The sequence below is a fragment of the Dicentrarchus labrax genome, unplaced genomic scaffold (assembly GCF_905237075.1).
Source record: "Dicentrarchus labrax unplaced genomic scaffold, dlabrax2021, whole genome shotgun sequence".
Taxonomy (NCBI): domain Eukaryota; kingdom Metazoa; phylum Chordata; class Actinopteri; family Moronidae; genus Dicentrarchus; species Dicentrarchus labrax.
This window is the reverse complement of record NW_026136709.1, coordinates 16,899,988-16,916,717: the sequence shown is the minus strand read 5'-3', so window position 1 is coordinate 16,916,717 and position 16,730 is coordinate 16,899,988. Positions and strand designations below refer to the sequence as shown.

At 37.8% G+C, this 16,730-nt stretch overlaps 1 protein-coding gene across 1 annotated transcript; it reads right to left on the bottom strand.

The window, feature by feature from the left end:
- Positions 1 to 1,389: 1,389 nt before the first annotated feature.
- Positions 1,390 to 4,907, bottom strand: LOC127369662 (oxygen-regulated protein 1). The gene is made up of 4 exons (XM_051411230.1): positions 4,840 to 4,907; positions 3,120 to 3,774; positions 2,250 to 2,397; positions 1,390 to 1,849 (listed from the first exon to the last, which is right to left on the bottom strand). The coding sequence occupies exons 1-4, from the start codon at positions 4,878 to 4,880 to the stop codon at positions 1,470 to 1,472; spliced, it is 1,224 nt and encodes a 407-aa protein (XP_051267190.1). The 5' UTR covers positions 4,881 to 4,907; the 3' UTR covers positions 1,390 to 1,469.
- Positions 4,908 to 16,730: the final 11,823 nt, after the last annotated feature.

Genomic DNA, 16,730 nt, shown 5'->3' with positions numbered 1-16,730 from the left:
CATTTCCTGTCTGTACAAGATTAACTGCTTCAGATTTTTTACTGTCCTCCTCTGGCAAGGCTGTGGGGTTAAGATGGGCTTTCTCTAGCCAGTTTTCCACATATTCATTAGTAACAGAGCTAGACGAGTTAAAAGGAGGCAGTGACATGCTTTCATTCACATCATAGGACTCGTTTTTGTTCTTTTTCTCCTGATGCACTGATGTCTGACGTGTCAGTATTGCCCGTGGTTGGCTTAATTCATTGGGGGCAACATTCAGCCCGCAACATTCAGAAACCATCTCATTTGTATTTTCTTTCTGTGCTGATGGTATATCTGGGTCTTTGAGAATACATTTTATTGTATTATCCCACTGTTGTGAGTTCTTTGTCGTAACATCCCCATATGCATTTTGTGTTGGTCCCTTTCTAAGCTTCATCGTGCTTTTTGCTGATATAGACTTATTCCCATAAATTTTCTTAATGAACCCAGCACTGGAGAAAGTTTTTGCTTTCTTACGGTTCTCGGTTGCTTCTGAAGAATTTTCTTTTTGTCTTTTCCCTGGTGACTTAACCCGATGAAGGCGTTTGTTGATCACTTTGGGTTTCGAGGATATTCTCTTATCGATATTGACCTCTCTTTGGTGGGTCTTGTCTTTGCCTTTAGTGGGCTTTGGGAATCGTTGCTGAGCTTTTGTTGCTTGAACTGCACCAGTCTTCAGTGAGGGCAATGTTAAATCAGATGTTACTGACATGCTCTCAGCCCTCCAGATGCTTATTGATTCAGAAGCTGTTGATGGTCTCCAGAGCTCGGGTTCAAACTCATTATTGGAGAACTGTCCAGTTCCTGAGGTAGCTGGCCTGCAAAACGGAACCCCGGGAGCAGACATACCCTGTGCACAAAGGTTTGCAAAGAAATTATCCTGGCAGGTCTGCTGTTCATATATGTGTAGGACAGTTTCAGTGACCTCCTCTCCGCTGGATTCAATCTGTAGCATTTCAGTCATCTCAGATTTGAATGTGGATACATTTCTGCTGTTTACATTGTAGGAATCCACAGAGCAAAATTGTCTAGGTTTGGGCACTGGTTTAGTGCTACTCTGTTTGACCATGCAATACTTCTCTGTCATGGCTCCATGTTCTGTCTGTTGTCTGTAGGAGTAAGAATCAAACATACCTTCTTGAATCCCCTCTGCCATCACTGATTTTATGCTCTCCATAGAGGCTTGTTTTTTTCTAATTTGCTTGTGCCCTGGTGTAGGAGCTCTACTAGGGGATGTCACGTCCGTCTGAGCTTTGACATAATCTTCTTCATTGTTACTCTCACTGAAAGCTCCGTTGCCCAGTGATGGTGGATCTTCGTCATTGTTATCTTCAGTTTTATCCTTGTTGATGGTGTCGATGGAGGCAGCAGGACTTTGTAAATCCAGTGAGTCTGATTTTAGAGAGCCGATCTCCTGTTCTGCCTCAGACTCCGGTAAACAGCTCGCATTAAGCTGATTGGCTACACTTGAGCGTGTCAGGGTGGTCGTCCAATGGATGGTTTCCTCTTCCTTTAATTGTAAGCCGCACCCTCATCTCCACTGTCATGCTACCATCTTGGTTTACTCGAAAGGACTTCTCAATGTCGTCGTCTGTGGGCAGCAAGCTGTCCTGCCCTCCAGCTCCATCATCAGGGCAGGTGTCACCCTCAGTTTCTGCTACTGACTTTAATTTATGACCCAACTCCAATTCAATAGAGTTTGTGGGGTTACTGGGTAGGTCGCATGAACTCTCTGCAATGGAGTCATGGATCTGATTCACGATGTACCTCTCAGATGACGGGGAGAATTTTCTTGACCTCGAAGTGTATGATAGAGACTTCTTTTTACCTTTTCAGTAGGTTAAAAGAGCCATTCAGGTATAAAAAGGGTAGAGATGTAAGTACAAAATGTCCAAATATTTCAGGCAAGGATTGAAGAGGAAATCCAGGAAGCATGAAAGGATAATAAAGAGAAAAAACAAAAGTTAGAAAGATAGTAGAACTATTTACAACTCATGAAGAATAGTTGACAGCCACATAGACAGTGCATGTAGGTCATCCACGGTATTATGCATAATATCACTGCCTCAGCACTTTCCCAATCTTCATCCCATGAGAGCAGGTAGATTACTACACACCGTATGTGTCATACAGTTACGGGTCCATTAATGAGAATGTTCTCATCAACTAAATAAAACAAAAGGATTGTATAGAGATCCATCAAAAAAATTATTCTTATATAAACTTACGGTTTAGTTTTCTGCGACCCATTCGTTTGGTAGGCAACAATGTTGGAGCTGGTGATTTCTGTGCATTGTAGTTTGCAGACCTGAATGGTTCCCTGCCTGCAGCCACTACGATGCCAGAACACAGTATCAAGCCTGCAAGACCATCCACCTGCAGAAGAGAGTAGAAAAAAATAAGGTTTTTATCACTCTAATAACATTTCACTGTGTTAGCACTAGATATAATAGGTAGAATAGAAAAAAAAAAATTAAACCCAGAATCCAAATATGTTAGGGAGTAATTATACATAATTGCAAATGAAATGCATGTACCAATATGTCTGACAAGATTAAATTATCTTTTTAAATAATTAACTGAATTTACATGCCTTACAATACAGTGTCCCAGAATGCCTTTCTATGTATTAGGGTGAGTTGCTAAAGGAGCTTAACACTTTCTCTCCTCATGACGGTTATTTACAGACAAGGTTTAAACCAGTCTTTTATAACTAACACCTACCAAAACCTAAACTTATATACACTCGCATTGTATCTGAACATTAGGGGAATGTCCATGTATCCTTGAAGGATTTTAAAATAGAAAATGGTCGACCTATCTTTTCAAATATAGTCTTAATATATAAAACTATGATGTAATAATACGGTCATGGAGTGTGCTGTGTGCTTTTAGATATCAGTTTGGGCTCGAATGGCTCTATCATTCAGTTTGTTAATCTCTACAACATGCTTTCAGTTTTCTTTGGTTTCTCTGCATTTGAAGTTACTGTGTAGTGTTTTTTTTAGTAACTTGTCACTCTATAGTGCTTGTAAAATCCTGTTTTTTTTGGGAAACTAATTGTATTCCATGTTGCATTGACAGAGGAGAACACTCACACGTCTGCCATCAGATGTGTGTAATTTCACCACATGAAACAGCAGCAGCTCTGAAATATATTCCAGGATGGACTGAAAAGTCGGCGTAGTCCTCTTGTGAACCACCACAGTGTGTTTTACGGTAGGGTCACCATTGCGAAAAACCAGTAGCCTCTTCGGTGTGCGCACAACCACCAGTTCGTTCTTGTGGATGTTCTGGCCGGGGAAAAACCTGGCCTGCTGTACAGTCCGACGGCGGGAGCTAACAGGCCTGGCATGGTACCAGGGCGGCGGCTTCTTCCTCGCCATGGCCAGGTTGATAGGTTTTACCTTACGGCTGTCAGAGCAGATGTAGGATTTCCCATCCTCCAGTTCATCCAAAGTATAGACTGCATGAACCCCCCGGGGAGTGGTAATGTTCCTCACCCCAAACGGCAGGGGAACCTTTTTAGAGAGACTGTCCAGGAGCGCATCAAATGTTTTAAAGGTGCGGTTGTTGATGACCATGCGCAGACCATTGAACTGAGGGTCTCCACTTTTGTAGAAGCAGACGCGCTTTGATAGAATTGGGTCGATGATGCTTGGGTGGCGTGGGGTGCCACAGGAGTGTCCACTCCCTGATGACTGATCAGGGAGGATCCTCAAAAGGCCCATCTCATTTATCATTGTTGATTTGCTGAAAGGGGAGAAAAAGATAAAGAATTAGATATTTAGTAGAAACACAGAGTTGAAGTTGAAGTTCTGTATAATAAATGACAAAGCAAATGGTGAAATAACAAGCGTTTTTTTTTATTCCTTATCAGAAAAGCTTTCTCCTCAGAATCAATTAACTGTAAACAATAATCTTTAATTTTATAAATATACAATGAAAAGGGTTTCTGCAGTTGGGTTGACACACAAACATAACAACATGTTCAAGACAACCTAAGTAATGTATAATGTATAAACAGCTGAATGACGTCTTACGAACATATGTTGTTTACTTCGTACGACTGTGGCCATGAGGTAACATGACCTCGATTCTAGGAAACCTGCCACATGAATAGCATTACCTGAGTTTCAACAACACAGATGATACAGATACAGAAAAAAGCGATACAGAAATGTTTGACAGATTATTCTCTGTCGCTAGTATTTACTGTACCCAGTATTTATTTTATCATAATCATAAGGTTATATAAATACTTTTATACCAGACTTCAGTATTAAGCTTTTAATATAGTAAATGCATACATTGACATAGAATTGAATTGATATACTTTATGAAACAGAAGTCGTCTGTTGTATTAGATAACTGGTCTCAAAACATTCAAATATAGATTTTTTAGACATTGAATAGCTACATTTTTGTGAATTTCACATGAAAATCTAAGTGATAAATTATAGAACATTATTCATTAAAACAGATTTTATTAAATGTGATAAAAAAAATGTCATATTAAATTTTAAAAGTTGATCAAAGCCATTTCAGATGTATTATTTAGTATTGGTGGTTAGTAGTAGTAGCAGTTTTGGTATTATTTGACAATATACAAACATTAGATTATTATTTATTTCACATTCAGGATGAAATATTTGTAGTAACTGTTAATAAAACAGATCTAGTTCAAATGTATGTTTATGGGCTTTCTAATGCCGGTGTAACACATAACCACAGATTATAACTGGAGGCAGTAAACAAGTTCAACGCAGTGAATGCATACACAACAAAATTGCCAGATTTTTAAGTGAACTCACCTACGTCGGCATCATAAAATTCCCAACCGCTTTGAAAGGATCCATGAAATGTTATTCCGTGCTCTACATGATGACTGCTGTTGAACTAACTGGACAGCAACAGTTTATTTCGGGAGACTCCATCATGGTTAATTTGCTTAATCTTTGCACAAAGTTAATCTCCACTGCAAGTGCAGTGCTTGGAAATCCTCTTCAGAAAGGTGTGTCACACAGTTGGATGTAGAGCTGTTATAGCAGGGCGAAGAGGTGGGATAAGGACCTGAGACTCTTTAATTATATGTTAAATAGACCTGAAGCACATTTGTACAGAGCAAAAACTAAATGAATAAATAAATAAAAACACTCTTACAATGAGATTCAAGTGAAAAATGAAAATATTTCACTCTCAAAACCTTCTTTTTGTGTTCTTAAAGGACATTTAATTGACACTAGTTTTTATAGTGATTTTATATCAACGTACAGCAAAGCATCTTTTAATGTTTTTGTACTTGTGTTTAGCTTTTTTTTTAAGGCCTAAATAAGAGCACAACCCGCACCTGCAGAAGGTTATACGAATTAAAATGAGAGCAGCAGATGGTAAATTGTTGTCCAGTTGTAATATTCGTGCAGGGTGTGTAATCTCATTGAGGACCTCTTTAGATAATAAGGATTAAGGGCCTCTCCATTAGCAGGACCCTTTGAGGAAGGCGCTTGAGAGGAGTGAACATTTACCTCAGCACCTATCAATAATGAGAAATCAGATTGATGGACAAAGAAGTTATATCAGAGAGTTGTTTTTGGAGATTGAGACTGTGATCTAACCACAGACAGTACATCTTAGTATAAAAAAAGACATTTAAAAATATCATTCCTTAACATTCCTTTAATAGCAAACACATGTTGACAGTCTTACAGTGCCGACAAAAATACACACGCTCGTCCTAGAAATACAATTACATTTAGAAGGGTAGTGGAGTCCAGTAGATTAGGTTGAACTGTATTACTGAGGGTATTAGCCGGTCATGTATATGCTTAACCATATCACGAGTTGCATAACAGTTACCAAAACTGAGGCTATTTCTGTAGCGAAAGGGATTAAGTCAACAACGGATAACTTCATTCCACAGTAAACCGGAGGCTGAAGTTAGGGAATCAAGGGAATATATAAAAGTTATCAGGTTTCAGCTCAGTATAAAAGGATAAAGTGATGACACTCTGTTATACTCTTTAGTTTACGGCTGTAAAAATATCTCAGGTGTGTACCAAAGAGACGATATGTGCGGTAGGAAAGAATTCCTGCTGAGCCTGACCAGACAGAGATTCAGGAATGCCCCATGTGCCTAGCTCATGACCTGTTCCCAAAACAACAACGAGCACAAAAATGTGAAAAATCCTTCAAAGGAAACTGGTGGGGGGGGGGTTGGGGGACAATGGAGGAAGCCCTCAGAGTAAACAGGTAGGCCCGAAGCCTGCATGCCCCTCATTCCAGCCCTTCACTCTAGAGATAAGAGACAAGAAAATGTTGAAACCAAGCTGTTAAAAATGGAAAGGAAAAAACGGCTGGTCGCACTGATACAGCGGCACAGATCCTGCCACACATACCAAAATCAGAATGAAAATAGCCCCCCCCGAGCTGAGGCCCCGCACTCAAAGTAGCATGACAGGTAATAGCAACAAATGTCTGAAGCTCCATTTGTCACATAACCTTCCACGTCACAGAGTTATAACGAACCAGCTGGCGATATGAATACTGTTATTTTTCCTTCACATGATTACACGTGAAATCACACGCCACCATGACAGAGATATCTGTCTCTGCGTTCCGGGTGTATTGTCACCCCTGCCATGCTCTATTTTTAAATCCTTTGCGCCTATAGTGCAACTAATTGGCGCCAAGTTAGATTCAAACCTATGCTGTTAATGGGAAAAAATGTGTGATATGTTTTGGCCCTTGTCCCCTTTCTATATTTGGCCCAGCGTCCTCCGTGCAGCTGCTCCTCCAGATCTGTCTGCCTGTGTTCCCATCAAGCACCTCTCTTCAGTCTGCATATATTGCCTCAATTCGAGAGGCAAAGAGTCTCTCTAGCTAGCCCCAGTCAGCGCCCGGCTTAAAAGGGCAGAAATACATTGGTGGCTACATAGAAAATGACAGCAGGTTTGCTCTGATGTTGTGCCACGTTTAGCCTCCGTAGCTAAAACGCCCGGCTCGTTTTAGTGGGCCCTCGTAAGAACTGGTTAAAATTCCAAACATTGCAGCTGTCAGGAATTCAATTATGAGCGATACAGCTGCACTGTGAACAACAGCAGTTCTTTTAAACATTCACTCTGATTAAAAAGCAAGGCAGCTGATCCTGCATATATTATCTCTTTTTTTTTTACTTTTCTTGCACCCAAAAAAACCCTCCATTCTTACAGAATTCCTAAACATATAGAGGAATGTTGGTCAATTCCAGTTTTCCTTTGAGGGCAAGTTTAATGTGAGCTCAAAAAAAAAAAAAAACATGGCTTGGCAGACGCCGAGCCAAAGATATGCTTACTATTCAAAATTCCATTCAAGTTACATGATGTTACATCTTTTTTCCCCTCCTAACTTCCAGTGGAATTCCCAGATTTTGAATGAATCCCTGCCAAACAGGACTCATAAGGTCACACCACCGCCTGTCTCCTCCCCTACAAAACCCCTCACACAGCAGTCAGAGGTCCCCACCCCATCCATTTTGAGCGCTCCGTATCAGCTGTGCCAAGCTTTTAATCTGCCTGGTGACATCCCAGTGTTTCCTGCATGGGACAGAGGGAAAGATAAGCACGCTTCTCTGTGCGGTAAATCACTCCACACTCCCACTTGTTCACTGATATGACCATTATTCAATTAGGTTGCACTCAAACTGACCACAATTCTTTGGTAATTACGATCAGGGGCTTGGGCTGATTGTTTGCACATTATTTTCGCTTTCTTAGTCTCTTTCTTCTCTCAACGGCATCTGCTTTAATTGTTCGATGGCAAACATTAAAAAAAGTGTTGGTTATTGCCAGCGGTGGAAAGTACCTGAGCATGTTTTGAAGTATTGGGGTACTTTAAGATAAAGTATTCCTATATACGTTATATAAGTATCCTTAAAAAAAAGTACAATTTCTCTGCAATCTAAGAAATAAGAACAATACAGATACAAAGAAAAGGTTTACAGCTTACATATAACAGCGCCTCCCAGCCTTTAAAGGGGTGTAAGACAACAATACAGAACATATACAGACCTATATCTCAGCATTTGGTTCACTTATGTGTAGAAAGGTTCATGAAAAACGTCTAATAGAACAATGGCCAAGCATCAGGGACAAGAAAACACTGAATTTGTCAAGAAAAGAAGCATATTAAATCTGTATGATTGTTAAAAATTATAAAAAAGAATACATCATACAGACAAAGAACATAAAAAGTTCCCTAAACAGGAAAATAAGCTGCTCAAAATTCATCCAAATCACTTGTTTTACATAAACTTCTTGCAGTTACTGAGTTCACTGTTTGGGTTAATTGAACAGTTTTGAATGTAATATGAATTAACCATAAAATATGTTGCTTAGTTCTATGTTTTTAAGAAGTGTTAGCAGGAATTAACAATAATTTAGAGTAATTGTACATTATATAACCATTTCTTGAATAAATATAACTTTTTTTTAATAGATTTTTTATTTATAAAACTGTAGACTTGTTTATTTATTATCTGACTTCCCATATTTCAATAATAAGAGAGGTTGAAAATGTCTACTGTTAAAACATTAGTTGGTTAAGTAATTAACTAACATTAGCTAACTGTTAGCCTCAACTAACTGGCATACATATACACAGATCTTTTTAAGTTTTAAGAGAATACTTATATATGTATTTATATATATAATATTTTATGCTACCTTTTACTCCACTATAGAGGGAAATATAGCCTGTTGTACTTTGTTGTCTCCACTACATTTATTATATAGTAGTATAGTTACTAAAATCACCCAAAACATTTATCAGTATATATCCAGTATATTTTAGTATTGACAATAAAAACACAGATAATAATAAAAAAAAAAAACATTACATTACAACATCATGAAGGCTACAGGAACAGGACAATGTGAAATTAAAAAATAAACATATGAAGGAAACAAAGTGGCATACTACAAACAAAAAACAATGCAAGTCGGTGTCTTTTGAATGTCAGCAGATTGTGATGATACAGTATATCAACAAGCAAGCCTCTGAACAGCTATTAAATACAGATATGCACAGAATGTGGACTATTATTCTCCAGGGGGCAGAGGCAGGCAGGGTCCTCCTCACCAAAGGGCTCAATACCACATGGCTGTTAGCTTTGGAGGGCCCGGGCGGAGAGCCAGTCCGCTGACGGGACAACCTGGCTACACGCGGCCCAGATAGCAGCCCGGGGTGAGGAGTGATTTATCCGTCTGTGCTCGCATCAGACAACCTTCCTCTGATTAAGGGTCAGTCACTGAGCGACAGAGCTGAGTGGAGTGGAGAGGGCGAGACAGGCGGCCTCCCTGTGTGAGACACTGGCATCCTGACCGCCGCACAAATGGACTTTCCAGACTGCTGCAAACAGCACATGCACTGTACTGTTTTGCAAGCACACACACATTCATACATGCACACATTTACCAGTGGGCATTCACACAGGAATGTGCACGTAGTCATTATTTCTCCTCTCTCTTTTATTCATATACACTGGCTGGCTCACACACACACACACACACACACACACACACACACACACACACACAGACACACACACACAAGAGCCAAGATAAAGACTTATTGAGCTGGCCTTGACATTCGCTCAACCCGACAACAAAAGGATGTGGTGAATCTGAGTCGCCCACTGTTTGACTCGTCTCTGTGGGCTGTTAAAGATCAGTGTTCCTGCTGTACAGGGTTCACAAACAGGTTAGCGCCTCCATCAATTTCAATGGAGATGGTGTCCATTGTATGCATATATACCATAAGGGAATTCTGTATAGGTGAAATGTACCCGTGTTGGCTTTATTCATATCCTCATAGTTGTTTTTTATTAAGTTATGTTGATACTTTTTTTAAAAAGATTAATTATTATACTCAACTACTACTGATTAACTAACAGTTATGGCCAGATGAGGAATTATATTTATCTTTCAGTGGTAAAGGAAATCTGTGAGGAAGCCCCCTCCTGTGAAGAAAGATTGGGCACTAAGTTTGAGGAAGATCACAGAGATTGATCGGTAGGATGTTTTTAAATATTAATATCAATATAAAAAAGGTTGCTGTAAGACATTTAAATGTCTTACAGCCCTATAACACTTAAAAAACATGCCACAACATGTCTTTATTGTCCTTTACTCTGTTGTAAGTTACCGTCACTTTCACAGTGACAAAGTAGCTGTTGTTGTGACTCTTTTTCTACTTCACTAATATTTAAATCACGTATTGTACTTTTGCTTCGAGCTAAAAAAAGAAATTCAACTTCTCTTTCCAGTTCAGCTGTTGAATTGTGTTAACTGAAAGAAATTACATTCACAGTATTGCTGCTGTAATCTTGGTTTTGTGATGGTTGCATGTATAATGTGGACAACTGTGAGCTGCTGGAGGATGCTGCAAGACACCCTTTCAAAATAAATCGTTTTAATTTGCAGAATTTACCTACTTACTTGCTGAGGATTTGCATGTTGAATATTTGGGTTAATATAGATTTTTTAAATAAGAAATAATCATTATTATGTCTGGGAGGGTAGCTCATATATTCACACAACAAAGTGGACAGAAATAGTCGTAAAGGGAAACGTTACAGATCATCAGTACAGATTATAAATGTAACAATACTACAATCCACCCATGAATTTTACAGCTACAATCTCCCTCTGATTTTCTTTTTACAACGTTCAGGAAAACAGAGGACAAAACCTGGAAACATAGCTTTGATGATATCACAAAATTGTACAACGTTCAGAGGACTTTTCTCCACGTTTCTGTGACTAAATAAAGAGTGTTTTATATTGTTGGGAATCCCAGTCATAGCCGACAGTATTGCTCACGTCCTCACCGTAGATGGAGCCACTAAAGGGTCATCAGACAATAATCAGAAGCAGCTCAAGTATGTATACACACCCGTCCAGATACACACACACACACACACCTCAATATTTTAGATATTACATTAACAAAACACAGGAGAGGACCTCTGCAGGAAGAAAAGCATTGTGTTTTGTGCTAATAATTACTGGTTATTACATTATATGAGCCTTACTATAACATCTGTGCAAGTCGTACGGCAATATAATAATGTTATTATTTAACTAATGTTATTTTAAACCTTTGTAAGGGGTCCTACAACCATGTCTATGTCAAAATAAGACATAACAAAGCTATACATAATGCATTTTATAAGCATGGTGTTTCTCTTTGTTCATCAGAAACAATAGAAAATATTAATCTTATAAACATTTCCAGAATTCATTTGTATTTCTAAACTGACATGAAGTTTTGTTTTATACAGTATATGTATATATATTATTAGACAATCTGCACATTTTCCACAAACTTCAAATTTTGTGTCAAATGCTGTCAAATTCGACACAGTATACACATTTAAAAAAACAGAAATTAACACATATAATGTAATGATCTGTCATGGCCATATTTTAAAGCTTAAGTTCAATTATAAAGGAATAATTTTAGAAGATTTGTAAATAAAACAATTTATTGATTTCTAACACCACTTTTAGATATTTCTATTTAATGCTTTACTAATGTGCCACTATAATATAATGTTTTTGAGCTCAAATATCTACATTTGGGGACTTTTCCAAGCAAATATTGACATATTTCATTGCTTTCACTTAAATCAGCATATATTTTACCCCTTAAAGCCTCCACCTTCTTCCTCCAGATCCACCTCTGCTCGCTGTTCACACATTATGACATTTTATGAACCCCCTCTTATGTAATTATGATACAGTTGTTGTTTATGATAACTTACAGTTGTTGTTTATGATCCCCCCCCCCCACACTACAACTAATGGCTGAAGCTGGAGCCTGAAATACCCGCCGGTGCGTGACTGCACAGCAGGACTTCTGTCAGGGATTACTGGACCACGTCACCTCACCTGGATCCATATGGGACTCACAGCAGGCTCACATGCTCTCACCTTCCCTCAGTCTCTTACATTTTTCCAAGGACTGACTTTGCTTGCTGTTTGATGCACTTACACAGTGTTATGAAATAATGTCATGTGGTTAGAGCAGTAGTTTGTTTTGTAAATGCAAAAAGAAGCTGTTATGGTTGGAGTAAACATGGTTTTTACTGAGAAAAAGTCAAGGTCTATTCATGATTCCCACCAAAGGTCAATATTGTATTCCAGGAAAGGGACATAATATTGTATAATCAATGGTTACGCAATGATTAGTCAATCATGCAAGAAACATATCCCTTTAAATGATTAATCTATTAATCTAATCAAAATTCTTAGCTGATAAATCAGACTTTGTACACGTTTTCATACATTTTACAGTATAACTGGTTATTTTCAACAATAAACCAACATTTAAGGAATAATAGATTAACTTTATTGCACATTTAAAAAATTATATATTTAATTTACCAACAGGGCCAAAAGAAAAAGACCAGTAAATCTAATAATATGATGTTTTTATTATATTAATTATCCACGATTTTAGAGTTTACATATCATCCTGATTAGAAAAACATTTTTATTCTATTTTTACCACACTGCCAGTCAATTATTACATTATTCTTTATTTTATTTTTACAGACCCACACCTGGTGAAGGTTTAATTTGACAGTGAGCTTCATGTAGTCCTGTGCACAGCTGACCCCTGGTGGCAACAACCGACAGTGCAACTGACCTCTTTTACTGCATCTGGAAACCAGCAACTTTCAAAATCAAGAAAAATACATTAAATCAGAATTTCAGTTTTCAGATATTTAAAAGCACGAAACATTTGAGAGTACGATTGCGTTACAGATTGTTATCTGTTACTGACAAGGCAGGCCCACAAAGAGGAGACAGGACCTGCAAGTGGGAGGAACACGCTGTCAGCTTTTGGGGAACTGGAAGTAGACTGTTTGTTGCTTCAGTAGAAATGTGTTTGATATTTGTTTGAAGTTCATAATCCAATAACATGCGCACAAATACACTTCCTGTCTAAGAGACAGCTTTCAGACTGATTGTGTTATTGAAAAAGAAAAATACCAAACAGTGTCTAGACATTGTTCTGGCTGTATGGTTCACTCAATTTAAACACGTATCTAAAAATATTATACCGCAACTAGGTTTTATTCAACGTTTTTTACATACATTTTAGGTCCCAAAATTCTCATAAAACCAGAAATCAGTGAGTGTGGAAGTCGTCATGTAAATTTGGGATGTTGGACTTTAAGACTTTTTAAAGGATGGAGCAACAGAAATTACAATTTAATTCATTATTTTATTAAAGAAAAACTGTATATTAAGTGAATATCAATACAAAATTTCCCATTATCTCTTATAAAACAACATCCTGACCTAGAGATGGAGAAACTGTTCAACAATTAAACATTAAGTTCACTTAAAATCTAAATAACAGCAAACAGAAGCTTACACAAACATGGTGAAATGTAATTCATCTACTATATAATGAACACAAAATCTGCACATATAGTGTTTTTATTGAATGACAATAAGAAGAATTGTGCTCACAAACATGCACATACAGACTCATTCACACAAATACAATGAGACAACAAAGAATAGTTGACCCGGGTCATGACACTCTGCCCTCTCCCATCTTTATTTAGACTATATTTTTATGTATTTTTATTTTTTTAGGAAATCCTACCGGTGATTCCCAAAATGGTGCGAGTGGTGGTGTGAATTTCACAGAGCATGGCTTCCTCTCGGATAGAGGATGTTCCCAGCCAATCTTTCATAGATGGAGCAAACAGGAGTCATCGGAACCAGGAAGTGGGGACAGGTGCTCTCTGAAAGATTCAACGATCCCCAGAAAGACAAAAACACGGACAGACAATGGTCCGCATTTATCTTCTGAACCGCACCTCAGCTGAGCCTCTGAGTGGGCCACGTTACTGCCACTGAATTCATTCAGTTTTAATCAATTCAATCTTTAATCAGTTAATCAGTGGTTCTGTATCTTGGTTATTAAATAGTTTTATCCATTACTTCAGCATCCATTCACATACATTACTTTTATCTAACTTATTCAACAATTTATTCATTTCTTTTAGCTATACATTTCAACCATTTTAATGTTTGCCATCTAGTTTTGGATGCACTCTCAAATTGTGTTGAGGTGTTACAGCAGGCTCAAATAGTCTTAATAGTATATTTTTGTATTAAAAGAACATATTAAAATTGTTGTTAAAAAAAAATAGAGTCAAAGAATTCATTGCTTTTTCCTTGGTAATAGCTATAAAGTCTCATTAGTCATTCTGGTTAGTTAGTCACAGTGCACTGTGTCCTTCGCTACAGCATTGCTCACTTTCCTTATGTTTCCTAGGAAGGGAAGTCCAGAGCCAACACTCAACCCCGTAACAGGGGGACACAAGACTTAAAGAGACCAAAATGTGACTGTAGGTCTGCTCTGCCAACACCTTCAAGCCTCCCAAAAGAAAAACACAGTGGAGAGGAAACTGACTGCTGATGTAGTCATCTTATACTACCCGCCCGCCTGGACATGAGCTAAAAATTGTCCTGGATGCCACAAGGGGATTCAAACAAAAGAACGAGGAGCACTGAGCTGATCAGGAGAGGCCTGGAGTTGATTCAGCTCCCTGACTCAATTCCTGACTTTGAAACAAATGTGCCAGCCAGCTTGAAAAATGTCCTCTGGCACCAGACACACATTTTATAATCAGGCCTCGCTTCTCTTTCTCTTCTTGCATTAATTTGTGTCGCAACTTGATATCTTCTTTAAATTTTACACTTTTTCTTTCACTATAACGTATTTTGTTGATAGTAAATTACATTTGGTTTTAAACATTTATTCAGTTTTTCACACTTTATCCTTTAATAAATTCAAGTTAGATTAAATGTTGTAAGCTATAGCAAACATATGGGCCATTTGTGTGAAGTGTGAAAATGAATATATCAGTAGATTTTTATGGCTGCAACTCTTCCTAAAACTTATTTTATACAACCTCACTTGTATTTTAGAATTCATACTAAATATATTGTCTGTTAATGTTTGGTACAAATCTAAATTACATACATATCGTACATAGAACTACACTGTAAAGCCTTAAATGAGACAGAATTTAACCAAAAATCAACAATTTCTATGTGTTATGTGTCTTGTTCAGGTACATTTTTAATTTAATTTGCTATGAGTTGGTTTGATGGCTTTGTTTGTTATGTGTTTTAGATAACACTGATGATAAAATGTATGTTTCACTCATTTTATGATGCTTTTGGAAAAAAAAAAAGTCCCAGATTTCTAAAAGTTCTAAAACTTGAGTTGTGCTTTAGGACGGGAACCTTTTTTGTGGCAGATTGACACTTACTCCATGCAACAAAAGTATGGTGGCAGGTGTGGTTAATCATCCCAGCAGGGTACTAATCACTTAAAATCAATTAGCAATACAATAAAGCACAAAAAGTGCAGAGATAAACAACACAGAATCTAAACCACCATTCAGTATGAACCCAAGAATTAAGATTTTTACATCTGAAATGAACAACGTGTTCTCTGATGCAAAGCTGTTAAATCGTGTTGCACCTTATGTTACTGTACTATAGCTTTCGGTGCAATAAAAATACTTCAAAAACCATTTGTGAATAATCCCTGTGAAGTTTGACGCAGCAGCTGACATCTTGCCACAAAAAGTGTGTGTGTGTGGGGGGGTACCTGTTCAATTTATCAACTATTTATAACCGCACGTGTGACAAAAGCAGAACTGGAATCAGGAGGAAAATAAACTATTGAGTCACAGCGTCGAGTGGAGATTGACTGGATCCACTATATATAGTGGGAGCACAACTGGACGGTGGTGTGACAGGCAGAGACCATAAAAGCGGGCCAGAGAGGGACAGCATATGCCTGGGATTATGAGCAACCAGCCCTGCTTTAGACAAGAGACACACCCTCTCCTGCAGCTGTCTCACATGCTGTATTTGCAATCTGCTATCAATGACTTAATCAGTTTGGGCCCTCGCAGCCTCTCTGTGTCCGAAACTAGAACCTTCACCTCGACGTAGCTTTTTACATTTTTTTATTTATGTGTGTGCATTACTCTTCAAACACAACATGCAGATTTTTTTTGAGGTTGTCTTATAGGCACGTGTGTTTTGTTGTCATAGTAACTTGAGACGAAGCCTGTGCTGTTGCCGTTAATGCAAAGAATACATGAACACGCACTAAATATCTTGACTTTTATGATTGATTTTTTTGCTGAATGTCCTTATAATTTGAGTTTAAGGCTTGAACTAACCATTATTTTACATCTGATCAAATAAAAGAGCCCAAAGTTCTTTTTTTTGGTCCATTTCAAACCACGAAGATATTCAGTTTATAATAATACCAAACATTTATCAACACCCTTGATAAATAACATTAACTGTGCACCACTTTCTAATTAGGCACAAAAGAGGTTTTAAGTTGTAATTAAAGGCTTTATTAATGCTTAATAAATCATTTACTTAACCTTTGATTAGTTATTAGCTATAAATGTGAGCAGATGTGGGTTTGCCAATTTGTGGAAAACCCCTTCTGGCCCTTGTTTATTCTTTCTTTAATGAGCGCTGCCTTTTAGTGTAGATCCTCTTTTCCAGAAGTGATCGTATGGAGCAATCAGTCTCTACTGCATCCCACATTTTAAAATCAATTCACTTTTTTGTGCTCTCCTTGTTTCTGAATGGCATAAAGTTACGAGA

What these genes read in the sequence shown, in the direction of transcription:
- LOC127369662 (XM_051411230.1), bottom strand. Translation starts at nt 4,880, where the DNA reads ATGGATCCTTTCAAAGCGGTTGGGAATTTTATGATGCCGAC. An exon ending in ACACATCTGATGGCAGACGT is followed by an intron (nt 2,398 to 3,119) that starts GTGAGTGTTCTC and finishes TCTCTTCTGCAG; the next exon opens with GTGGATGGTCTTGCAGGCTT. An exon ending in GGGTCGCAGAAAACTAAACC is followed by an intron (nt 1,850 to 2,249) that starts GTAAGTTTATAT and finishes CCTACTGAAAAG; the next exon opens with GTAAAAAGAAGTCTCTATCA.